Consider the following 27,167-nt stretch of genomic DNA (forward strand, 5'->3'; position numbering starts at 1 on the left):
AATATAAGTTTTTCAGTACTTCAGCCTAGGTTTCTGAACAACGACGTCCAATTGTGTGAGGTCTGCCTGTTTACTGAGTCTGCTCTATAAGAATGGGAGGTCTCGAAGGACCAGAAAGTTTATTCACAGCCCAAAAGAACAAAACGATTTCTTACTCTCCTGAAATAGGAAATTTTATGTTTTCATAGTCAAAATAATAAACAATTTTTGAAGGTTTTTTAAAAAAAGTAGTTGAGAATTTTGATGAAATTTATTTATTTCAGTAGAATAAAACTATAAGCAGCATGAAAATATAAAGTGCTACATAAAAGCCCCACGATACATAAAATCTGAAAGGTTTCATTGGTTTAAACAGTTGCAGGTGAAACAGACATTATCTTTTCAAGCATATGCTATTTTAACCACCTTGATATGTGCTATGTCGGTCAAAGGAAAAGCCATGAGTTACCTAAATCTGAGGGTTGAAGGAGTCCTAAGCCTTTACCTACCAGATCACACGTCCGGTTTTGGCCTTATGCTGTCAATAAGGGGTTAAACTGGGGCTTTAAAAATAATAGTTTTCTGAAGAGGCCCTTTATCGGGATGTAAGAATGGCTCCAAAGGCCAGTTTTGTTCATTAACCCCACAATGGGGGCCAGATCAACAACTTAAGGAGTTTCAGGTAGCAATATGAGCTGAAAGGGAAGAAGCAAAAGATATGCCACTTTCAGATACGTGTATCAGGTACTTAAAAAAAAACAAACAAAAAAAAACAGCACAAAGAAGGAGATGGCCTGGCTGTTGATGGGTGAAAGAAGAGAGGCAACTCAGATAGAGGAAGATCTGTAGAACGTGAAATCTTCTTGGCTTAATCAGTTTTAAAGTATAGACACACCACGGAAACATGCAACGAGATCACATAGATCGAGGCTGGCTCAGTGTGATGGAGAGGAAGATTGTTCCTAGCACACGATTAACCTCAGGATAGGCTGAGAGAATGCGGATTTCCTTCTTCTCAGGTGATAACATTACCTGGTCTTCCCCCGTGAGTCAGTGACCTCTTGCTAGGAGACCACTTACCACTGAACCAATATTTCTAATATTTTACATTCCAAACCAAGACTTCAGAATGTACTTTCTCATGGCAATAAAGGTATAAAATGGTAACCTATAATTTTCCTGACATACGAGGTCTTCATAAAGTCCTTGGGCCTTTTAGACTTTACCAACTTCAGCTGTAGATATAAGAGAAACAATCTGTAAACACTTTAAAAATGCCAATTTATTAAAATTTAAGAAAACTGTGTATTATATAGTAGTATACAATACGTTCTTATTTTAGATGCAGACATAACTGGCTATAAGATGAAAACAAATTGTGTCTGATAGTTCATAGAACCAAAATCCTATCAGAGCAGGAGTAAAAATTAAATTTGCCTTTAAAATCATTTTACAAATTGTTTCTATCTTGTCCATAATTTCAGTTAGTTAAAGCTACATAAGGACTTTATAAATACCATTCCCCTAAGTATTCAAGATACATTATGGACTAATGGATTTTGTCTAATGTGGCCTTGTCTAGAACCTAAACATGATTTACAACACTGAGTCGTAAAAAAACAAACAAAAAAAAACAACTTACAAATGCACTTTTAGAGCATAACCTATTTGAAAGCTGGGGACTGCCTGTATTTAAAAATTAAATCTTCATTAACAATACCCTCAAGAGTGCCCTCAACGCTGCTCTTGAACATGCTGAAGGTAACATTTTTCTGTGATTATATGTTCTCACCAGGCATTATTTATGATGATAAAATTATCTACTAGAGTCTGTGGAGCTAGCTAGCACTAAGTTATATACTGATTTATTGATCAATATATCAATAAATATATGGATATATATTGATATATTGATTTTGCACTGAAAATTATCTCTTGGGCTTTGATTAGGTGGGCAGTTCTAATTTCTATCACTGTTAACATGGGCCCTGAGCTTTTATATTAAAATGGTACATGAAATATTTCAATATTATGATATTCCTGGAATAATTAAATTTATAGTGATTATAAAGCTAGGCATATAATACAACTCAAAAGATATACAATTCAAAGTACAGCAAACATTCCAATCTCAAGATCCTCCCCTTTAACTTGTGGAAGAAAATCAAGCAGTTTCCTGGCTTGGATCCTTCCTTCCTTAAATCAAAGCTCTACGGAGGGTTGTTTTCCTTCTTTCTTTTAAAATCTTGTGTGTGAACTGGAGAGAAGGGGATAACAGCATATCAAAGTGGTTACAAAGCATTATTCCCTCTTCAAGTAACATCCAATAATAATGATGTAATCTCATTTCCTCAGAAATGTTTGACCAAAATAGTTTACTTTCACCGAAGAATGTTTAGGACACAACGTCAGTCACAGAATGGGCAATTCCAGTATGTCTCATGTGAATACATTTTAAGCAAGCTATTTGAGGAGTTTTATTTTCCCTTTTTTTTCAACTCTTATCCCTATATCATTCTACATTAAGTAGAAACAGAGTACTCAATAAATGGTATTGAGTAACTAGTAATACTCATTGGAACTTAAAATACCATTTTTTATCCAAAAAGTTTAAAGGGCTATACAGAAAAGTATCACAAATTTACATAAAGAGAAGCTGAGGCATGAGAAACAACAATAAGTTATTTCCCTATAAAGCAGGTCATACAGAGAGACAAGGGACTTTGACTTCCAGTCCCTTATACTAAGCAGGACACAGTCTGAATGTCTAGCTCTATTTATACTGAATTATAAGGATCAAAAAAGGAATGAAGGGTAAATACAAAATAATCTTTTTGTAAACAATTCTTAGATTATACCCAATGCAGAATGTTTAATGAAGTAGATGAGTCACAGCTCTTAAGACACGAAACAATATTATAACTCAAAGTCAAATATGTACTCATTGGCCAGATATATCCGTCGGAATATAAGAGCTGCCAATGCCAAAGTCAAGATGACGATCAGTACAGCAGATCCGCCATGATCAGTGTGGTGGTCTCTTGGCGGCCGGCCCTGGGTCACAGCTGGTGAAGCAGACGACCTTCTCTGACCCTGCTGCCGGGCCCGGCGCTGTCGAGGGCTCATGGAGGTATCCTCAGCTACAGGTTGGGCAGGTTGTTGAAGGGACGCTGCTAAGGTGTTCTGGACTCCACACTATGAAATTTTAACACATTTTGTTTGAAACTGGCAAAGAACACTTGTATACGTACATACAGGCTCTTCAACAGCACGAGGAATCTCCGAGCGCTAAATATGACTAAGGGCAAAACTACCAAGAATTCTCTGAATGCTGAGATTGGTACTTCACCCCCCGGAATAAGCCAGCAACACAATTTATTCTGAGTGCTCACCAGGTAGAGGAGGGATTTACCAGCAACAAATAACACAAGGACAGAGTTTGCCCATATTCTCCATAGATCGCTTTGTACTCTCCTCCAGCAGCAATTCAAACAGTATCTGCTAGGCATCTGGGTACCTCCCTTCTTTCAGGAGAGTCAAGGAGGGAAGCAATTTGATTCCCACTTCTACATAAAAATTTGCTATATTCTAAAGGGCAACTCGCAACAGTGTTCTTCCCCCAGTGTTATCTTATTACATCAACAATCACAGAACATAGGAAATAATTTCAAACCATATGTTCTTCATAATAATATTGTTATAAAAAATAGATGTGGTTTTCAAACCAGGCTTATCATTTCTCACAATCCCTGTCAACTGAATTGAACACAAGTCTAGAAGAACTGTTTACTGTGTGTTTGAACTGTGTTATTCTATGAACGTAAGGCATGAACTCTTGTCAAGAGTGCCCTGGGTATGTGCTGAGAAACACGTGGAGGTGGTTAGGGGAGACTCAGTGTATCCCCCTGAAAAGCACTGGATGTCAACTGCTTTCCATCGTTTCAATGAACGCTTGGTCAAAGCATAAACACAATGTGGTACCCAGTGATTCAAAATCGTCAATGTGTTCTATAGACAAGAAAGCTCTACAAAATATGAATTCCACTTTATTTATATAGATACCTTAACTCTACCTCTAATAACCCAACAGTCTTTCTTATATTGAAAACAACTTTATGTTGATTATAATAGTGTCAAGACACATTCTTTCAAATAAAAAATAAGAATGTATGTTTTATTCAGAATAACTTTTTAAATTGAGTAATTACAAAAAAAGTATTGAACGAAAATACTTTTCATGATAGAAATTTTCAATATTTAGGAAAAAAAGGAATCTAATAATGTAATTCAAATACCTTTTTTTTTTAAAGGTAAGAGAATGAGCTTTGTCCTGGCAACAACTGTAAACATAGGGAAAAACTGCTGATCTAAGTTACCTGCAGAAGAAATTACATTTTAATTCTGACAGCACCCCAACATTAAAAGATTTAAATAATCTGAGTTTCTAAAAACTATCCTTTGGAAGCACTCACATGTAGTGACCCATAACCCAGAGGCAGAAAGGAACTACCCACTCTGAGTTAAAACTAAAAGTGCCGATGCTGAGTTAGAGGGGCATGAACTTGGACTTCCATACTCCAGGGCTCAGGAGCAAGGTGCTCACTGAAGAGCAGATACACAAAGCTGTTACATTTTATGATGTCTAATGTTGCCGCACTGTGTCATGTAATGACTTATTACAACATTCCGCGGGAAATCTCCCATTCTTCCAGCCATTCAGCCAAGCAGACAAAAGTGCCTGATAGAGCAAAAGTACTCAGGGCTTACAGGGAAATGGGTTCTTAAGGAAAATAAAAGAACAAGCTGGTAGTATCAATTCAGAAACTAGCATAAGAGACTGACTCATCCTAAAGCTTTGATTTTATACATGTTGTTTTTTCCATTAGTTTGAGGGGAGAACACTATCCTGCCCATATACCTGACTAAAACAGGGAGTCTTATCATTACTAGGCTGGCTTCGCCACTTCATAGATGTGTGACCCTAAGCAAGTCATTTAACCTAAGACTCAGCTCCCTCTCCTGTACAAGGATACGATCCAGTTCAGTAGGTGAGAAGATTAAACAGGATAATGATATAAAGTGCTTAGGATACACAATTGCTTATTAAATGTTAGTCATTATTAATATTACTATCGATATATCCCTTTGAAGGCTCCAGATTTAGGTAACAAAAAAAGTCACGACTTTATTTAGGACTGCTTTTCAGAACTTTATTTAGGGCTGCTTTTCAGAACTTTATTAGTATGATTATTTGGAGTTGAAGGACTAATTGGACTAAATTTTGGTGGTTCACATTGAACTGCAGATGGAGAATCAAGTGGGCCTTAGCATTTTCAAAATGCCAGAGGTTTGGTGGTAGGACTTTTAAACCTCTGCTGTTTGCCTAAACTTGTTCAAACACACATATCACAGAATGAAGACTTAAGTCATAACAGTTTCCATTTCCTTCATTAAGATGAAGTGATATTTCTGGGAACGTAAAAGTATGTGATGTTTATATTTAATTAAATTACATTTAAATATATATAAAAAAATCACAGTCACAGATAAGTCCCTTGTTATATATAAAAGCTTTTCTATAGTAACCTAGAATAGCATCTGGGAGGGAGTTTTGTGTTTGCTTTTTAACAAAAAATGAAATGGCTTATTCAGAACCTCAATCCCTGGGAAGAAGAAAAATGTCTGATAGACTGGAAAAACATAAATCGACCATCAGTATTGTTCCCATTTCTACATAGCTAAAAAATCTGCATCAAATAAACAGATGGCCTGATGTTATCTGCTGTATTTAGACTTTGGGCAATCTCTCGCCCCCTCAAGGCTAAAAAAACATACCTTATCTGGGATTTGATGTATAACATCTCAGTGAATTTATATTACACTTGCATGTAAAGCAGCTATCCCCAGCCAAAATGAGGTTTCAGTTACTTCCACAGTGATCAAATTATATAATCACACTCTGAGATAATCTGTATGTAAATGTAGTTAGGAGCTAGATTTGCAACTGTATGCAATTTTATTGTTTTAACCAGAATTGGTATCAATTACCTATACCTACGAAAAAGAGTTCTGCTTTATGTACTTTAAAATCTAAATGGGTGGTGATCATTTTGTAATGTATAGAAATATCAAATCACCATGCTGTGCACCAAACTAACGTAGTGTTGTAGGTGAGTTAAACTTCCAAAACAAACAAACTCATAGAAAAAGAGATCCGACTTGGGGTTACCAGAGACATGGGCCTGGGGGTAGGGGAAATGGATGAAGGTACAAATTGCCAGTTATAAGATAAATAAGTACTAGGGATGTCATGTACAATACCATTAATAGAATGAGCGCTGCTCTTTGTTATGCATGAAAGTTGTTAAGAGAGGAAATCCTAAGAGTTTTCATCACAAGGAAGAAATATTTTTTTCTTTTTTCATTTATTTTTTATCTCTGAGATATTGGATGTTCACTAAACTTATTGTGGTAATCATTTCATGGTGTATGTAAGTCAGATCACTATGCTGCACCCCTTTAAACTTATACAGTACTGTATGTCAATTATATTGCAATAAAACTGGAAGAAAAAATGAGAAAAAAAATCAAAATGGAAAAGACTACTGCAATAACAAAACTACTGTTTGTGCAATCTAATTTACTAAACTTCTTGACTTCTTTATCTGTATTCCTAGTATTTTTTTAGTATTTTTTTAAAGTGCCAATCCTAAGATTCATTTATTCAACCAACAAATACCGATTGACCATCTACTATATACAAGGCACTATGCCAAGCACTAGGGATATCGTGCAGTAGAAAGACAGCCCTGATCCTCAAGGAGCCTACATTCTGGGAAGGGAGATAGACAATAAATAACTAATTATAAAATAAATTATAACTGGAATAAGTATAATTGGAATATGCAACAGGAGACTTGACATAGATTTAAAATAGACTAAAGACAGATTTAAATACATCACAAGTATTAGGAGACTGTCCTTATAGGTGAAAAATGATTACTACCCTCCTCCTCTCTGGAATAGGATGGTTCTATTTTAAAAAAAAACTATTTATGATATAAAAAAAAATTAGAGGGCTTCCCTGGTGGCGCAGTGGTTAAGAATCCGCCTGCCAATGCAGAGGACACGGGTTTGAGCCCTGGTCCAGGAAGATCCCACATGCCGCAAAGCAACTAAGCCCGTGTGCCACAACTACTAAGCCTACGTGCCACAACTACTGAAGCCTGCATGCCTAGAGCCTGTGCTCCACAGCAAGAGAAGCCACTGCAATGAGAAGCCCTCACACCGAAACGACGAGTAGCCCCCGCTTGCCGCAACAAAGAGTAGCCCCCGCTCGCTGCAACTAGAGAAAGCCCGCGCACAGCAACGGAAGACCCAACGCAGCCAATAAATAAATAACGATTAGAATTCTAAAGGTGAAAAGTAATCTGAATTTTTTTTTTTTTTTTTTTTTTGGCGGTACGCGGGCCTCTCACTGTCGTGGCCTCTCCCGTCGCGGAGCACAGGCTCCGGACGCGCAGGCTCAGCGGCCATGGCTCACGGGCCCAGCCGCTCCGGGGCATGTGGGATCCTCCCAGACCAGGGCACGAACCCGCACCCCCTGCATCGGCAGGCAGACTCTCAACCACTGCGCCACCAGGGAAGCCCTGAATTTTTTTTAAATACTGCAGCCTAAAACATTTACTGACTAAAATTAATTCACTATATTTCTCTGTAATTCATGAAATTACATAGGCAACACATAAAAATGATTTAACTCTTAGCATGCACTTTTTTCTTATACTTCCATCTCCAGTCCTCCAAAAACTTCCTTTAGAGTACCCTCTCCCCTGCTTTCTCCAATCCACTTCTTTCTGCCCATCTCACTCTCTGAATGGGAGAAGATCACTCAGTCCCACTTTATAATAAGTATTCCTGAGTAAAAGGAAAATCTGTATTTGCCCAGCTTCTATTTCAATTTTCCTGACCCTTTAAAATCCTCTATAAACTGGACAGGGGGGAAAGATGTGGCTACTCAACCAAACAATCTGTTACGAAAAAGACAGTTCCTCTCTTATATATAGGAAGGAGGGACTTCCCTGGTGGTGCAGTGGTTAAGAATCCGCCTGCCAACACAGGGGACACGGGTTCGAGCCCTGCTCCAGGAAGATCCCACATGCTGCAGAGCAACTAAGCCCATGTGCCACAACTACTGAGCCCGCGCTCTAGAGCCCGTGAGCCACAACTACTGAGCCCGTGTGCCACAACTACTGAAGCCCACATGCCTAGAGCCCATGCTCCACAACAAGAGAAACCCGTACACCGCAAGGAAGAGTAGTGCCTGCTCACCACAACTAGAGAAAGCCCATGCACAGCAATGAAGACCCAATGCAGCCAAAAATAAATAAATAAATTTATTAAAAAATTTAAAAAAAGAAAGGAAAGTCAGTGTTTTCCGCCATAATCTTAATTATTTAGCAACAGTCCAGTCACAGTTTCTTAATCAGTCTCTCCAATGACCAAAGCCCACTAATGTTTAGACAATAGGTCAGGGCACAACTAATAAGACCCACAGCATCCGTGTAATCTTTCATTCAATAATTATTTATTAGACACTTACTATGTACAAGGGAGCACCGTCCAACAGAACTTTCTGAGATGATAATGTTCCGCATCTATGCTGTCTAATACAGTAGCCACTAGCCACATGTGGCTCTTGAATACTTGAAATGTAGCCAGTGTGACTAAGGAACTGAATTTTTAATTTAGTTTCATTCTGAATAAGGTAAATACAAATTTAGATAGTCACATGTGGCTAGTGGCTACCGTACTGGACAGAGATGGTCTAAGGCAAATCTTTGACTCCAGGCCTTTAAGTCACTGCCTTAATGCCTTTAAGTCAGTGCCTTAATGCAGCTTAACAAACCTTCCAGAGATAGAGTGCCTATTTAGAAAGCAGCTAATGTATGTATATTTTGTTTCATTCAGAGTCTAGCACTATATTGAAACTAACTTTTCAGAAAAGTCATAGAATTCTGGAAGGACAATAGGACCTAAAATTTGTTTAGTCCAGCCCCATTTAACAAAAAAGAAGGCTCAGAAGATATGAATAACTTGCTTAAGATACTATAATTTGGGCTTTCCTGGTGGCGCAGTGGTTGAGAGTCCGCCTGCCGATGCAGGGAACACGGGTTCGTGCCCCGGTTCGGGAAGATCCCACATGCCGCGGAGCGGCTGGGCCTGTGAGCCATGGCCGCTGAGCCTGCGTGTCCGGAGCCTGTTGCTCCGCAACGGGAGAGGCCACAACAGTGAGAGGCCCGCGTACCGCAAACAACAACAACAACAACAAAAAAAACCAAGATACTATAATTCACTAGAGGGAGAGCTAGGCTAGAACCCAACTGTTAGGAGGACCAAAATATTCAGATATTTCATCTAGATATCGCCTCTTCTACTGCAAATAATGACAGTGGTATAGATATAGATATAGATATAGATATAGATATAGATATAGATATAAAAGACAAGAGCCATACCGATGTACTTGCTGTAGCACCCTGGAATGTTGTAGGTATATCATCCTGTAAATCGTTTAGTGAAAAAGAGTGGTTTAAGTCCGACTCAGTGATAGTCTTTCCAGATGAATTGACTTCTGCCTACAAAAAAAAGATACACCCAAGAGCAGTGTCACAAGAGGAGATGTACAGAATAACCCACAACCTACTAAGTCCTCTCCTGGATTTATTTTAATTAGTACTTTAATATCAACTAGTCAGTTAAGCTCTGAGCATTCATTCGTGTCCAATACTGTGCTAGATATTTTAGGAAGAGTAGACAATACCCATTCTCAAGGAGCCGTTACTTGGTGAGGAACAAAACTAACACTTCTGGTTCACGATCCACTCCAAAAAGCTCTAAAAACTAAAGATTTTTGTAGTTTTCAGGCAAAGTCTGACATGTGAGGCTATGAACAGTCTTGATCGCACATTACTGTAAATATTCCCAGGTTTGCTGATGAGATATTAATAGATTTGATTATGGGGTGCTGCCCTAGATCCCACTATGGATGTTAGTATAGGTTTAATATTCCTAAAATCTGAAATTGTGATGTACAAAAGACATCTGGCCCTAAGATTTTCAGAGAAGTAATGTTAACCACAATAGGAATCCTCAGAAGGAAGAAAATAACCAACATTTATTAACCACCTCCTCTTCCAGGCACTGCAGTAAAACAGAAGGGAAAATTTCTCCCAAGAACTGGACATGGGAGGATATACAAGATGTAGAGAGGGGAGAAAAGGGAAGAGGCAGCATGTTGCTTAAGGCAGGTTGACTTTTTTTGATGGAGCTAAAAATTAAATTCCGGAAGGAATTATATGCAGAGCAAAAGGATGAGAGACATGTCAAAATATTAATAACAGCTATTTCTTGGCGATGGGATTATGCATGATTGTTATTTTCTTCTTATTGTTTATCTATATTTTCTATAATAATAGTTTAAAATTTATTAAGCACCAGAGACAGTTCTAAATGCAATACATTTAAATGAGCATCAACTCAATTCTCGTAAGAATCCTACAAGTACCATTATTATTCACAGATGAGAAAAAGGTACAATGTAAGTAATATGCCTGATGTCCTACTAACAATAAGCAGCAAAGCTGAGATTTGAACCCTGGCACAGTATACCAGAGTCTAGGTTTTAACCATTACTATGCTATAATAATAATGCTGCTTCTGTGAATATATATTATTAGTTTTATAATGAGAAAAAATTATTTGTAAAAATCTCAGTGAGACAGAACTACATTGCTTTACTTTCTGTCCAAAAGTTGGCAATAAACAAAAGGGCTACAGAATTAGAATTTATTTACAAATTTAGAGTACCTTGAAACTGATTTGTCTAGCCAGTTCCTTGGCTTCTTGGTCAGCCTGACTTGAATCGCTTCCAGATTTTAAAGGCAACAGGACATCCTTCATGGCAAAGCCACATCCCTCACAACAGAAATCTTGTGATCTGGTAAGAAGTAATTTTTTGATGGGTATAAATCAAATACTTGAAAGTTAATCCAAGACAGTCAAATACTGAATGATTAAATTTAAAAGATCACTCAACAATTCCGTATCACACTCATCTACATGCAAATTAGACAATTTTGGCAATAATTATAGTTCTGAGACAAATACACAAGTTAAACTGTTTTTTAAAAAAACCCATGTCAATTATACCTCAATTTTAACAATCTGAAATTTAAAAACAACACAAACTAGGGCTTAGATTTCATTTTTTTTCCTAACATACTGCCTAAATAAAGTAAGCTTTAGATCTGTAAGACAAAACATATAAATTGTTTAACTACACTGTCCTCAAGATCACACATAACAAGCCTATGTTAAGTCTATGTAAAAAGTTCATTTTAAAGCTCAAATCGGGAATTCCCTGGCAGTCCAGTGGTTAAGACTTGGCACTTTCACTGCTGTGGGCCCGGGTTTGATCCCTGGTAGGGGAACTAAGATCCCACAAGCCGTGCGGTGCAACCAAATAAAAACAAATTTTTTTTAATAAAATAAAATAGAATTTACAGACATTTCCAAGGAAAAACTCACAAACCCTACTCATCAAAATAGTAGTACAACTTGAAAGATCAGAGAACTTGTGGAAAATCCAGACACTGAAATTCATCATTCATTATAATAAGTAGAGGCTCAAAATAAGCCTGCTAACTAGACTATTTCCTAATATTAATTTGTTTCTGTATGTTTTTATTTTCTTCTTTGTATGACTGGAAGTAAATGTGTATAATATGCAGAAATATATATTGTTACATTGCTGAACTTTTAAAAAAACTACTTTGTCCTACTTCTAGTTCAACAAAATAAGAGTCTTAGATCTTGAAGAATATACTATTTATAACTTCATGTAGACAAAATATATGTAAAAGTTGTGTTAATTTAGTGGTTTTTTGGGGGTTTTTTGCGGTACGCAGGCCTCTCACTGTTGTGGCCTCTCCCGTTGCGGAGCACAGGCTCCGGACGCGCAGGCTCAGCAGCCATGGCTCACGGGCCCAGCCGCTCCACGGCATGTGGGATCTTCCCGGACCGGGGCACGAACCCGTGTCCCCTGCATCGGCAGGCAGACTCTCAACCACTGTGCCACCAGGGAAGCCCTAATTTAGTGTTTATTGATGAATGTTTTTTGTTTCAATAGAAGTAGCATTGCTGTCCATATCCTTTGAGAATCAGTTGTATCCAAATTATTTACCTTAAAATGTGTTCACTTTTAACTGAGAAGTCAGATGAAGTTTAAAGGAGAAAGTTTATTTTTAATATATTACTATTAGTTTATCCACAAGGACAGTATGCTACCATGGTTGAATGCAAAATCATGTTTTAGAAAGCCTGTATCACAGACTAAGAACCTAGAATATATAGAGTGAGACGTCTAAACAAAAAGTTTTTTGGTTTTTTTTTTTTACCTTGTACATGAAATGAACTGGATGGAAGTATCAAGATAGAAAGTCGACATAGGAAATCAAAACAAATGCTATGTACTCCAAGTACATATTATAGTTTGTGAATAGTAGCTGCAAGGTATATACCAAACTTGGGAATAAGGTTTAAAAAGAAAAGTTGCTGATAAAACAGGGAGTCTATCAAATCTTCCCGAGGCTAAAGTCTATCTGATTTAACAAACATCTATGGAGGGCCAATTCTGGGCTGTGCTAGGGTAAGATATACTATAATTTAATTAACATAGTAGGTCTGAAAGGTGGTAGGCAGCAAAGTCCAGAACAGGACAATGATCAAAATCAAGAATTAGGGCTTCCCTGGTGGCGCGGTGGTTGGGAGTCCGCCTGCCAATGCAGGGGACGTGGGTTCGTGCCCCGGTCCGGGAAGATCCCACATGACGCGGAGGATCCCACATGCCGCGGAGCGGCTGGGCCCGTGCGCCATGGCCACTGAGCCTGCGCTACCGGAGCCTGTGCTCCACAACGGGAGCGGCCACAACAGTGAGAGGCCTGCGTACCGCAAAAAAAAAAAAAAAAAATCAAGAATTAGTTTTAGCACTACTCAAAGGAGAGGCTACTCTGAATCTAATGACTAATCTGGGTTATACAGACAGAATGTACTTGAAAAAAACCAAGAAGGCAATACCACTGGGAAACTACAACTTGATAAAGAAAATCTTTGCTTTATTCCAGATCATTTAATGAGCACTTGCTACGTGGCAGATGCTACAGATACAAAGATGATAAAATGGATTCCCTCCCTGCCTTCAAGGAGTTTTTAAACTTTTTTGGAAAGCTACATACATATCATTACTCTGGCTCTTTTCCATCTGTAAAACTGCCCAAGTGGAGATAAATGACCAGTACTATCTTCTAGAAGGTATCGCTCATTGTAGGTTGATATTATCAACTACTTTTTAAAACTAGATAGCATGAAACAAATTCTTTAGAGTCTGGTCGCCCCTGGGGAAATTGATACAACTGAATTTCTGAAATAGCAAAACTAAGACTAGATCCTGTAGAACCAAGGTGAGTCACAAAGAGACAGAGCCTATCTCCTAGTAGCCATTATCCAGAACAGTATTCAGATCGTAACAAATAAGGAAAGGCAAAACTTACTTTTTCGCAAGGGTTCTTCTTTCCTCAGGTGTGTAATCTAGAGAACCTATGGCTCCCTCTCCTTTTGTTGGCATAAACCCAATGATGGCTAATAATGCTGTTCTTACTGAAATAAAAAGTAAACATCAATCTAAGTTGCTCTGTAAAAGGAACTGGGTTTACTCTGGAAAGAGAAAAAGAAAAGACTCATAGGGTTTCACTGAAGAGGTACAAGTAGGGGATTGTATTAAAATGATGCAAAAATCTAGACAAGGAAAATAATTTTATTATTTATTCAATAATATCAAATCATTTATCCAAAACAGCTTCAACCTCAGGAGAGTATTATACATTATTATTATGAATTGACTAAAGTTATATAAGATTTATATTCGCTTTAAATACTCACTACTCCATGAAGGCTGCCAGGTTTCAGGATGATGTCCCGAGATGCTCAAACAGATTTTCTTGCCTACTTCAAATCGTCCATTAGCCTTAGGAATAAATAAGGTATTTTAAAAGTTATACATGTGTGTGTTTAATGTTTTATACTTTAAAGTATAAATATATTTTATACATAAAGAACTTTTAAAGATAATTTTTTAGAGAATTTTAAAAGGATGGAACCTCCAAGGGGATACAGATTTTTGTCCTCTTACAGATACTCCACAAATATTTGCTGGATTCTGAATGAATAATAAAAGCTGTTTTTAGAAGTTGTAGCAGCTTTGTGAAACTGAGTTGCACAAGTGACATCTAAATAACTGACATATAAAGATGTCCTGATATCCTCCTCTGTGTCTAGTATGGTGCTAGACTCTGGGAAGGATCTAAAAGAGAAGAAACTAGATACTGGGGAGGAAGGCTCTGAGATGGGAGTGATTCTCAGAAGGATGATGCAATTTCATACAGGAACACAGAAGTGAAAGACGAGAGAGAATGATTTCAGTTTTGTCTTGGCAGAAGAGCTACTGATGATGTCCGGCAGGCAGGCAGAAATACAGACATGCTGGCATCAGAAGAAGATAATACATTTCTGGTACCTGACTTTCACAGAGGTGATCGTTGAAACCATTTCATAGAAATAAGAGAAAACAGCTGTAGTCTGAACTCGTAGACTATCCATACTGAGGGGAAGGATAGGAAAAAGAGGCATGAAGTTAGAATATAAGTTCCACGTGGGCAGAGAATTTGACTTATTCTCTGCCACACCCACAGGGTGCATGACACGTGTTTAATAAATATTTGTTGAATGAAGGCTGGAGAAGACTTTTCAAAGAGAGGAAGTGAATCAGAAAGAGTAAGTACTGAAAACCAGTACACATGACGATATCATCGGTGAACAGCTGCTGCCCCACTGGCCCCCACCAGTTTCCCCACGCACCAGCCCTCCCTTCAGACCACCTGGCTCTCCCCAGGACCTAGCAACTAAAAGAAGGGAAGGGCCCCTCCAGGGCCTCCTGCTCCAGCCCTACTGCCAGCATTAACAATTCTCAACAACACCTAGTGTTTAGGAAGCAGCTTCTATATGCCAGGAACTTTACAGTGTGATTATATTTACCATACACATCCCTTTTGACAAATGAGAAAACTGAATTTCAAAGAGCTTATGTAACCTGCCCGTGGTGTAATGGAAACCGCACTGGCCAGAATCCAGGGCTATTGGTTCTAAAACTAATGCTCTTTCCACTACACCAAACACTATAGGTAAAAGCAACATTAATTTGGTGATAATGAATATCTTTTCTTTTAGCATTTGCTAACCCCATGTGTATCAGATGTTTAACTTAAACTTAGATGGAATAGGATGAAGACTGAGAAGAGGTGGTGAGATTTCTCAAACTGGTCTCTGAGACTGGTGTCTTAAGCCTGTTTAAACAGGGTGCTATGTGTGGGAACCAGAACACAACAGGTTAAACTGGAGTTAGCATGCCTTGAAGGTTATCAGAAGAGAAAAATAAGACTGCAGCTTAAAGTGGTAGCAGAGATATGGGAAGGTTTTTGTGTTTTATTTTTGCTTCTTTCAAGGTTAGGGGATAATTAAACACACATAAATGAAAGGAAATGAAGGAAGAAAAGCTTAACACTTAAGAGAGGAATTTACTGATGGAATACTGTCCCAGGAAACCAAAGAGAAAACTGGATCAACAGCTTTCCTTTACATGGAGATAAAATATGTGAAGATGGAGAGAAATTCTAAGATATAAATAAATAGTAATAACATAGCTAACATTTATTGAGGACTGTGTCAGTTCTTATTCTAAGAGCTGCACGTAAAGATGAGGAAACTCAAGAACAAAGCGTAAGAAACGTGAGAAACTGAAGGAGATAACGTGATTAAGAGGTACAATAACAGTAACTACCCTTTATTCAGTACTTACCATGTGCCAGCCTAGCACTTTGCATACAATTCACTGAATCCTAACAACCACACTATGGCAATTAGTATCATGAGTACTTCTCAGATGCTTCAACTTCCTAGGAATTTTTTTCCAGAAAAAAATACAGCCCAAGGTCTGGTCTCCAAAAGCAAAGTTATAATAATAATGGTCCACTTTATTTCTTAATGAAAATGAGTATGCATACACACTTTACAGCCACCAGGAAGAGTTACACCAGAAGCATTCCAAAAAGTCAAGAATTCTTACCGTTAGGAGAATAATGCTTGGTGGTTTCATGGGATACTCTGGTGGCAGTACTATTCGTCCATGATAAACTCCTCCATCAAAATCTGAATCTGGGGGCCCTCTAACTGTGAAGTGCCACTCAAAAAGGTTATCCTGAACAAAAACAACAACCAACAAGGAATCAAGAACATTAAAAAGTTGGATTTTTTTTATCAGTGAGTATTAGAAACATGGGTGCGAAAAATTAACGTTTTATAATACTGCTAGAACAGTTTCTAATGCACACAATGTCTCAAGTATAAAAGTTATAAATAAAAGCTATTAAATCTAGTTTTCATGTCCCATAAGAGCTAAAATGTTTTTAAACAAATGCATTTTAAAACATCTGAGCATTGTTATATATTCAAAAATAAGATTATAGATTTACATATTTCCTATTACTTTAGCTCCATTTATTTTCTCTGAAAATCTCTTCTGGAGCCCTGAAGTTTTAACCTGGACTAATTGCTTTCTTGACACATTCCAAAATTCGTCACTTGAGTGTCTTCTAGGTTTACTGGAATCTCAATCTTCCTCTGTATTTATTTGTTGTTGTTTGTTTTTTTAGTTTTTGCATTATTTTGATGTGGTTTACTGTCAACTATGTGCCTCTGAAAGGAACACAAGGAAGAAAGTTTGTGTTCTGGTATGTCTGAAAAGATATTTATTCTGAGTTCATGCCTGATTGTTTTCTGGACAGAGATTTAATTAATTAATTAGTTAAAAAATCATTTGATCTAAAAAAAGATTATAGACTTAATTAAACTGTAAATTAATCCTTATATCCTAATTAGTGATAATTATTATTTATATAATCAAATAATTTACTATAAATTTAGATTGTTTTAGCAAACCTTTAAAAATTATCCCTCATAGATGCCTAAAAGCTCTTTAGTAAGGGGTCAGTAATATTAACACATAGGCTGTTAACATCATCTTACAGTTAACCACGTACTTCATAGTTTGCAAAATGCTTGCACATATTATCACATCTTATTCTCACTATTACCATGAAAACCAGATTGGGCACATTTAAATACCCTCCTTTCACGGATGGGAAGACTGAAGAGAGGTAGAGATGTTCATACAAAAAGCCCAAACTAGCTGTAGAGACCCTTCAAGGGGCTAAGTCTTCCACCTGTAGAGTCTGGAGTTCTTTCCACTTTCCCTCCTGAGGGAAGACCTAAAATTAATTTAGTATCTGAGGCCCACTTTATAGAGACCAGAAATCTGCTTCTTCTAAAATGTCTGATTCTGAATGGCTAATAGAAATACTCAGTGTACACCTGAAACTAACACATTATAAATTAACTATACTTCAATTTTTTTTAATGGTTAAAAAAAAGTAAAAAAAAAAACAAAAAACTCAGGAACTATAGGGAATAAAATATATCAATAAAGCATATCAAACACATCTGTAATGACTCAAAGCAATGAAAAAATAATTTTAAGAAACTTATTTAAAATATTAAAGTATTAAAATACATATGTAGAAGACAGAGATAGAAACTAACCTCTAAAGGCTGTGCATGATAATGATCTGTTGGATCTTTCAATTCTGCTGCTTCTTTCATTAAACGTTTAACGGCTAAAATAAAATTCACAAGATAGAGACATTTAAAATTTACTTTTCTAAGTGATTAGCACAGATTTACAAACCTAATGAAAAAGTTCCTACTTCAACAAAAAATGTGTAGAGGACTTGTTCAACAGAGCATATCATTTAATTATGGGATAACAGCAATAATGGTGGGGAGGAAATGGTAGCTAGGCACTAGAAGAGTTACACGTTAAATTATATATAGGGAAGTCTCATAAAGTCACTATTTTTATTTAGTAAGTACTTATATATACTTCCTATATGGTAGCACTCAAATATTAATTCATGTAATCCTCAAAACAACTCTATGAGATAGGTGCGATTTTTAACCCCATTTTCCAGATGAAGAAACTGAGACATGGAGAAATTATATAACACGTCCAAGGTCACACAGCTGATAAATGACAGAGCTAGGATTCCAACACAGGCAGTCCAACTCTACCTTGTTAAAATATTTAACAAAAACGTGGCCTCTGGAACTCATGCTCATGAACAGTAAACCCCTATATCCTCAACCTCGTGGGACTTTCTACCCACTATCTTGCATTAACTTAATGGCATTGTCCCCAGAGGTCAATGAATCTCTATAGCCCTAGCTGAATTCCTTTTTGAAATGATTCTTCGGCTTAATTAAAACCTCCAATCCACTGACGCCATAACATTCTTCACCCCACCTATACCTATATTCACTTCCCTCTTCATCCACACTTTTGGCTCTTAGGAGTTCCTCTTTCATGTTCCCCTGACAAAATTTAATTCTAACTGAGCCAACTCAACCATCTTCTTTTTCTTTTTAATATTTATTTTATTTATGGCTTGTTTTTTTTTTGTCTGTGCCGGGTCTTAGTGGCCACACACAGGCTCTTCGTTGTGGCGCACGGGCTCCAGGGCATGTGGGCTCTGTAGTTTGCCACGCGCGGACTCTCGTTGAGACGGAGCTCAGTAGTTGTGGCCCACGGGCTTAGCTGCCCCGCCGGCTGTGGCATCTTAGTTGCCCGACCAGGGATCAAACCCGTGTCCCCTGAATTGGAAGGAGGATTCTTTACCACTGTGCTACCAGGGAAGTCCCCCAACCATCTTTTTATCTGGAGTCTATACCCAAACAGCTGAGTATTACTGAAGGGGGTTTAAAAAGTCAGAGACGGGCACATTGATGCCATTATAGAGTTATTAACAACAATCTCCACTGGGACACAATGCCACCCTGTGTTCCTACATTTCTCCAGGAAGCCTCCACCCAACCCCCTCCAACTTGGACTATCTCACACCTATTTACTCTCAATTCTCTTCCGCCTCTTTCAGTTCATGGCACAGACTTTTAGCCCCGTGATCAATGACTATTAATAGCTTATGACAGTTTACAATCCTATGTGTATCTGTACCCTCTTTCCTCCCCTATTGGTTCACAAAGGTCAATCCTTTGATTCCAGCCCCCTCGCCCTCAAGCTTTAGGTGCTAAAAAAAAGTCAGGATACTGGTGTAGGATGCAGGAGAGCAAAGCCACGGAAACACCAGATGGCCCAAGGTTCTACAAAACTCTGCTTGAGAACCAACGGACACAGTTCAATACATGCTATGAGAGAGGTGTGCACCAGGTGGGCACCTAACCTGAGAGCAGACAGAAGAGAAAAGGGGTCAGGTACTGACATCCAAAAGAAAGACAGTAGGAATTACCCAGCTCGGTATGAATAAGCAGAGGAAACAATAAAAGTAAATTTGTGGTGGCACAGGTTGGAACGTTACGGGTAGAGGTTAACTGAGAAGCAACTCTCACACACTACAACCAAACAGTTCGGTATGTGTCAGGACTTTTTGCATAAAATTTCATTTTAATCAAGGGTTCCTAAGCTGGAAAAAAACTCTAAAGTCACTACTCTATTCCATAACTATTAATATTCTTTTCCATCTCTGACGCAGAGAATTTGTTCATCTGATCAGCAAATATTCATTAAGTTCATACTAGATGCTATAGCTACAACCAAAATAAAATATAGCGTCTGTTATCAAGGAGCTTATAGGCTGGGGGGAGGAGTCAATACAAATCAGCATGATAAATGAATGCTATATTAGAAACACGCATATATATACTGAGACACGATCTCCCGCCAAGTTCCAGACACTAACTAGGCTTTGTTCAATTCTTCGCACACAGTTCACCTTCTCTCTACTTCAGACCTTCCTTCCTACATAGCAATTCCTCAGCTTGCACTGCTGTTCCTCCTCCCTTCCCCCACTTCATCATTGAGTCTGGCTCCCACCAGACCTTTATGAAATTTACTCAGGAAGGTCTCCCTGACACCTTCCTTTGTCCACTCTCAGAGGAGCGACTAGAGATTTCCATTTGGACAAATAAAAATCCTTGAGGAGTCCTGGCAGGAGAGTGGAGCGCAGGAATGCTCTCTAAGTTATTTCGTTTGGAAACCACTGCCCTGGATACTGGCTTGAGTCCCCTTGCTCTAAGTCCTCTTAACACCCTGTAATTTTTCTTTCATAAAGTTCATCTCACTTGTGATTAACACCTGTCCTTCCTGCTCAACAACATTTACTTCACTGCAGTCTCCTCAAGGCTTAGCACACAGTAAGCACTCAAATATTAGCTGAAATGAATTTTACTATCTTCCCCCCAACAAAACTCTTTCCAAGGATCTGATTAAAATGCAGTGGTTTTGGGGACTTTCCTGGAGATCCAGTGGTTAGGACTCCGTGCTTCCACTGCAGGGGGCACGGCTTCAGGGAGCTAAGATCCTGCAAGCCGCACAGCGTGGTCAAAAAAAAAAAAGCAGGGGGCTTCCCTGGTAGCGCAGTGGTTGAGAGTCCGCCTGCCGATGCAGGGGACACGCGTTCGTGCCCCAGTCCGGGAGGATCCCACATGCCGCGGAGCAGCTGGGCCCGTGAGCAATGGCCGCTGAGCCTGCACGTCCGGAGCCTGTGCTCCGCAACGGGAGAGGCCACAACAGCGAGAGGCCCGCGTACCGCAAAAAAAAAAAAAAAAAAAAAAAGCAGTGGTTCTCAAATTTATTTGATAATGAGATAAAATCCTTTGTTCAAAGAAAAGTTTAAGGAGAACCTCAATAGGTAAAACATAACAGCAGAGCCAGCATGGAAGGGCCTTCAGACTATTTATCCCCATCTGCGCATTCTACCTAAGGGGCCCACGGAAAAAGAACTGAAAGCCCCTGTTTTAGAGCCATGTAAAAATATCACTAGGAATATAATTAGATATAAATAAAATCATGGAAGTTGTTATGAAGTTAATTAGTTTAACTTGATTACTGCTGTCAGCAATCAAAGATGCCAGGAAGACTGTTTTTCCTTTATCCCTCATCAGCAGGCTGCAAAATGATTAAGCAGAAGAGGTCAGATTTTATGCCATTCCATAACATTACCACATTTTCTCTGCCTCTTCGTCACTCAGCTCAGTTCAACAGAGGAAAATAAACACCCAACGGATATTAAGAGAGATGTATGAAAGGGTCGGAATTGCTACAGGAAAGAATTTAAAGGAACAATCATTGGCTCAACCACTACACAAGTTGATTTTATTAGTCCACGGGCCACACAGGCACATACCATGTGAGAAACAAAGTACAAAGCCAAACAGAACGTAAGATTTTTCTAGTGTTTTTATAATCTATTTTTTCTGAAACAACATATACTATGAACACCTTCGTGAAAAAGAACGTGGACTCTGGAATTAGACCTGCATTAAAATTCTGGCTCTGGGGACTTCCCTGGTGGCACAGTGGTTAAGAATCCACCTGCCAATGCAGGGGACACAGGTTCAACCCCTGGTCTGGGAAGATCCCACACGCCGCAGTGCAACTAAGCCCGTGCGCCACAACTACTGAGCCTGTGCTCTAGAGCCCGCAAGCCACAACTACTGAGCCCGCGCTCTAGAGCCTGCAAGCCACAACTACTGAGCCCACGTGCCACAACTACCAAAGCCTGTGCACCTAGAGCCCGTGCTCCACAACAAGAGAAGCCACGACAATGAGAAGCCTGCGTGCTGCAACTAGAGAAAGCCCACACTTAGCAATGAAGACCCAATGCAGCCAAAAATAAATAAATAAATAAATTTTAAAAAATATGGCTGTGATATTTTGCAGCTCTAAATCCTTGAACAAGTCACTTATAATCTTATTCTGCCTCAATGTTCATATCTGTCAAATGAAAGTCAATAATTTTGTCACATAATTCTTTCCTTTTCACCCCTTCCTCTTTCCCAGGTCAGAAATGGACTGAGATTTAAGGCCCTCTCAATGATTCTCCCTGGTTCAAATCCAGGCCATAAGCATATGTAGTTGGCCACATGGCATGGCTCCCTAGCTCCCCAAAAGAAATATCACTGCTATGGAATAGTCAAGATTCAAAGTACCACCTGGAAACTAGGGCTAGAGCATAGTCTGCCTCTCCTGATACTCCATCTCTTGCTACCACATGGATAGTGAGGAAACTTCTTCCACTCCAGCTCCTCTCTTATCTCTTTGCAAGGTTATCAGTGGAACTCTCCAACCATGGTAAGACAAGATGTGCCAGGAAAGAGAAGGAGGGTGGGGAGCGCCTGCATGCCTGCCCTCATTCTTCCTTTTCATGGAGGCCACATGATCACTCTGGATCCAAACTCTAGGCTCTAAGGGCCTCCCATTAGCGCTCTTCACATGCCCAGGTAGCTCACTGGGCTTTGAGACAAAGCTCCAGCTAAAGGGGTCTTTTACAGGTCACTGTCTCTCATGCATCTGTCTCTCTTGGAAAGTATCAATGAATATCTTGATATCATCCATCTCCAGGTTATCGAGGATGTGAATCCAACGTCATGCTCCCCAACCACATCTTCCTGCTCCCATAGTGAAGGCACTTAAGCAAATACTTAAGGACTCATGTTTCTGCCCACAAAGACCCTGCAAAGGTATCCATTCAATTTAAAGAATATCTGAGCCATGGAGATAGAAGAATGACTAAGACCTGCTTCTTGTCTTCAAAAAGCTTGTAGTGAGAGAGAAAGACATGAAAACAATTACAACACAAATATTGACCAAGTATGCACAAATATAGGGACTATCTTAGTCTGCCTATGGGAGCTGGACAAGGCAGAACCTTAAAGAAGCTTGAAGAATTAATAAGAAGTTCAAATGGATAAAAGGGAAGGCATTCCAAGCAGAGGTTCCAACAGGGACCAAGGCATATAGGTGAGAAGAGCTGCTCCATCTGGAGAATCACTCAGGCAAAATGGGTAGATGGTAAAAATGCAAAGGAGCACAGGAGTGATAGGAGACGAGGCTGGTGAGGAGGGTAAGCTAAACAGTTTACTTTGAACTTAATCCACAGCTATCAGGAAGCTACTGAAATGTTTTCAATTTGAGGAGTGACCTAATCAGTTTTTGTTTTGTTTTAATTGATCTGGTGACAACAGCGAAGGATTAGATATATGTGACTGTGTGTATTGGCACCTGCGTGAAAATGCATGCATTTGTGTGTGTTTCAGGGTAGAGCGTGGAGTAAAGGAGTAGACCAAGAGATCAAAGACGACGCCAGTGGATTCCTGGGTGGCTGTCAAACCCTGGGTTAGGAATATTAGGGTGAGGGGCAAGTTTGGGGGAGGAGAGAAAACTGATTAGTTTGGTTTTGGGTTTTTATACCTAGGAGAGATTTTTTTGTCTGTGGGAAATTCGGGTAAAGATGTTAAATCACCAGTAAGTTCTATGTATCTACAGCCTAGGAGAAGGGTTTAAATTGGACATTAAAGCTTGAGAATGATTAGTGTGAAGGGGCAGTAGACAGCTGGGCATGGATAGAATAACTGCTAGGTTTCTGATGGAGGTAGTAGGTGGCCTTTACACCAATCTCTTACATGCCTGCCAATCACCTGCTGAACGCAACCCATAGGGCTCTTCCAAAGAAATCTGCCACAGGAGGTTCATTACACATACGTCTCCCTACTTCGTACTCTGATATCCTGCGACTTTGGCCAGAACGGACCCAAAAAGAGATCAGGGAGTCTGATGCAGAGGCAAGTACTGATACGCTAGCCAGAGGCTTATGAAGTGGTTTCACACAGAGCTCTGCACACAGCCAGATGTCCATTCCAGAAAGACTGTAAAAAAATATGTTTTCCATTGTAAAGCAATTATACTCCAATAAAGATGTTAAAAAAAAATGTTTTCCCATCTATAAAATGAACAAATTTACTATCCATATGCTAACACACTGGCCTTTAACCAGTTATTTGTACTGTCTTAATTGTCCCATCCATACCGCTAAGACAACTCCACATCAGATAGAGAAAAAGTGTTATATCTCTTACATTGTGCAGTGTTTTTAAACACGTCCTTTCACACATGCATTACCCTACGAAATATTACAAGACAATAAAACAAAGGAAGGAAACATTTTCACTATGCCTCCTGCACTTATTCAATAAGTCCCATATCTCATCTAATTTACCTTTTCCATGAACTCTAAATAATCTGTACAATGACCAAAAAAGGTTTTAAAATTTTTTTTCATTTTTAGAACAGCAGCACTACCTTTGAGGAAATGAAACCAAAAAGAGGAAGCAATTTATTACACAGTAGAAACATGTCTACCCAAGTTCGGCCAGATGACAAGTAGGTCATATAGTATAGAAACATACAACATTCTGGAGAATTTTAAATGCTTACCACAATCTCAGGTATGATAACCTAACAAAACTGAGCAAGGTCCTCTGACAACAATCTCTTGGGACCCACCAATCCTCCATTCCAAATTGCACTATTGTACAATTGTACATTTTCATTATTCTCTGGACATCCCACTAAGTACCTCAGCTGTCTCAAGGAACTTGATACCATGTGACCAAGGAGTCACCCTACATTTTACCCACAGAGTTTATTAAAATCTAGCACAATCTTAACAATCTAGTCATTCTACCATCTAATCTTAAAACTAAGCTTTTCTTTCCCTCTTTCTCTTTGATCTTTTTTTTTTTTTTCCTGGTGTTCTTAGGAGATGGGCTGGGGGCAGGGATTGTGAATCCACTGAAATTGAATCCTATAAATGTATTTCTTGGAGAGCCCATGGCCTTTGCCAGATTTTTTTAAAAGTCTTTGCCTCCCCAAATGTTATGACCAATTCTGTAAACTTAGTTACCTCAGAACGTGTCTTAGCCTGACAGCACCCTGGTTAACAAAGCTCTGTTCAATCAGTATCCTCAGGCTTTTCTGGATTCTTTGTACGTTTTTAAGTTATTTTAAAAAATCAAGGATGCACAATTAGCTCTTTCCACGAGCATGCTAATCTTGCTGATTTTTACTGAGAAATTGCTTCTTTGGAAGGAAAAAAAGAACTAGCAAGCGTTGGTCAAACTATCACTAACATCCTAGGATTATCATTTAGAGCTAAAGTGTGGAGCTTCTCCCTCCTAACAAATTTATCAAGGTACAGATCGAATACCATTTATAGAACACAAAGATTCGTTTCAAGCCTGTCTTAATCTGAGAGAGCCGCTTACTTTTCGTGCATCTTTATGATACATCAGAAAACAATCTGAGGCTAGGATCGTTTGGCTGCTTCTGTGAATGAAGCACGGACATTAAATACAGAAAGAGAAGTTTCTATGACTGAACACAGACATACATCATACTAGTCAGTATGGCAAAAATCATGGTTAGCTCTAAAGTACACGGCTCAACTAGTTTTCGTAGCTTTTTGGTTAACTGGTATGGTCCAGAACATTTCCTTTATGTCTGTAATTCTATTCGCCCCAAATGCTGCAAACAGAACGTTTAAACTAAATCCTCAAATGCGAGTGGGTCAAGCAGCTAATAAAAGTCCGGTGGCGGTGACGGAGAAGGGCTAACGACGGTGTTCAAGGCGCAGGTAGGGCGAGGGGCTGATGATCACTATTACCCAGAGCCATCACCTTTACACCTGTGCTCGGGGATGAGTTGATAACCCAGCTCTACGCGACGAAAATGAGGGCAGGGCAGTCGCGGTGCTGAGGGGAGTCCCCAGGTTTGGTGCCCGCTCGGCAGCCCTGCTGCGCGGCCTGCACCAGCCCGGCAGGCGGCGGGCTCGCGTAGAGCGCGAAACCGGGAGCGGGGCCGCGAGCGGCGGCCGACGCGAGGGGACGACGGCGCGGGGCCCTGGAGTACGGGGTCACTCCTCCCTCCCGCCCACAGTGCGGCACCGCGCCCATCCTGCAGCCCCGCTCACCCGGACTCTTCAGGTTGTAGCGGGTCTCCATGGCGGGTCGCTGTCCCGGCTCCGGCCTCCCGGCTCGCCGCCGCCGATGCCGCCACCTCTCCGCACCGCTGCCGCCCGGGTCTCAGCGTGGCTCGGACCGACCGGACCTGGCCCAGGAACCTCCGGGGACGCCGCCCAGCCCTGGCCAGGACTGCAGGCGGGGCGGGAGGGCACGGGCGAGGCGCGGGCTCCGCAGTGGCGCGGGCTCCGCGGTAGCGCCGCCTCCTCCGCTGCTCCCCCGCCTCCCTGAGGGCTGGGCAGGCGCCGGCGCCGGCCCGGGTGTCGCTGAAGCGGGGGCCCGTGCTGGAGGTCAGCGTCCTCGTCTGGCCGCGGGTCCAACGCTGCCGCGGTCGCCCTGCCTGCGTCACCCGCCCTCTCCCCGGTTTTGTGAAGTTGTCCTGACGTGGCAGTCGCTTCGTGGCGGGAGGGCGGCGCGGCCGTGGGCCACTTCGCCGGCCCCGGGAAGCCCGCTCCGAGATCTGAAAGAGCGAGCAGCGCCCAGGTCGTCTTCCTCTCACCCAGGGTCGCCCGGAGGCCGACCTTCCGCCGGGCCCATCCGACGTCCCCAGGCGCTCGCGGAGCTCCCCGCGGAGCGGCGCGGCAGGAAACGCCCCGGCCCTGCTCGCGGCGGGCTGGGTCCGGGCCCGGGCCCTCGACACCGGGTTCAGAGCCGCCCCGGCCCGGCGCCCGCGTGCACCGGCGCCTGCCAAGTGCTTTGTTTTTAGATCAATAGTTGTTTTGGGGTGGAAACAGTTAAATCGGGAAGATAAAATCCAGTGATAAGGGATTGAGTAGGGCTTTATAAGGATTCTTTTTCAAACAAATGTGTTTAGGTGCAAGGCACTTAAGCATTTGGGGAGATTAAAAAAAAGGAATTGAATCGGGGAAAGCATACAAATATGAAAGGTATATCCTTAAAGAACACACTTTAGGCTTCATTGCGGAAAGAGTGGGATTGAGAAAAAGAGGACAGGACTGGGGCTTTTGAAGACTTATAACAGGAGCAAAGACTTAGGAAGAGGGGAGATTGGGATGGTGAGGAGGATGAAGAGGGAAGGAAAGACGTCTAGGTGGGATGAAGAGGGTTAATCAGGTTGGGCAAGTTTCATT

General features: G+C 40.3%; 1 protein-coding gene across 1 annotated transcript; it reads right to left on the reverse strand.

Moving 5' to 3' along the window:
* Nucleotides 1-238: 238 nt before the first annotated feature.
* On the reverse strand, nt 239-26,968 carry UBE2J1 (ubiquitin conjugating enzyme E2 J1). The gene is made up of 8 exons (XM_004324510.4): nt 26,028-26,968; nt 17,749-17,822; nt 16,217-16,348; nt 13,978-14,062; nt 13,590-13,695; nt 10,849-10,978; nt 9,498-9,617; nt 239-3,174 (listed from the first exon to the last, which is right to left on the reverse strand). The coding sequence occupies exons 1-8, from the start codon at nt 26,056-26,058 to the stop codon at nt 2,896-2,898; spliced, it is 957 nt and encodes a 318-aa protein (XP_004324558.2). The 5' UTR covers nt 26,059-26,968; the 3' UTR covers nt 239-2,895.
* Between the last annotated feature and the right edge of the window lie 199 nt (nt 26,969-27,167).

The sequence above is a fragment of the Tursiops truncatus genome, chromosome 12 (assembly GCF_011762595.2).
Source record: "Tursiops truncatus isolate mTurTru1 chromosome 12, mTurTru1.mat.Y, whole genome shotgun sequence".
In the NCBI taxonomy this organism is placed as follows: domain Eukaryota; kingdom Metazoa; phylum Chordata; class Mammalia; order Artiodactyla; family Delphinidae; genus Tursiops; species Tursiops truncatus.

Bases quoted from the DNA above. Each gene is read 5' to 3' on its own strand.
- UBE2J1 (XM_004324510.4), bottom strand. From the start codon at position 26,058: ATGGAGACCCGCTACAACCTGAAGAGTCCGG. The intron at 17,823-26,027 runs GTGAGCGGGGCT...ATTTTATTTTAG, and splicing joins CTACAACCTGAAGAGTCCGG to CCGTTAAACGTTTAATGAAA. The intron at 10,979-13,589 runs GTAAGTTTTGCC...ACTTCTTACCAG, and splicing joins AGAAGAACCCTTGCGAAAAA to ATCACAAGATTTCTGTTGTG.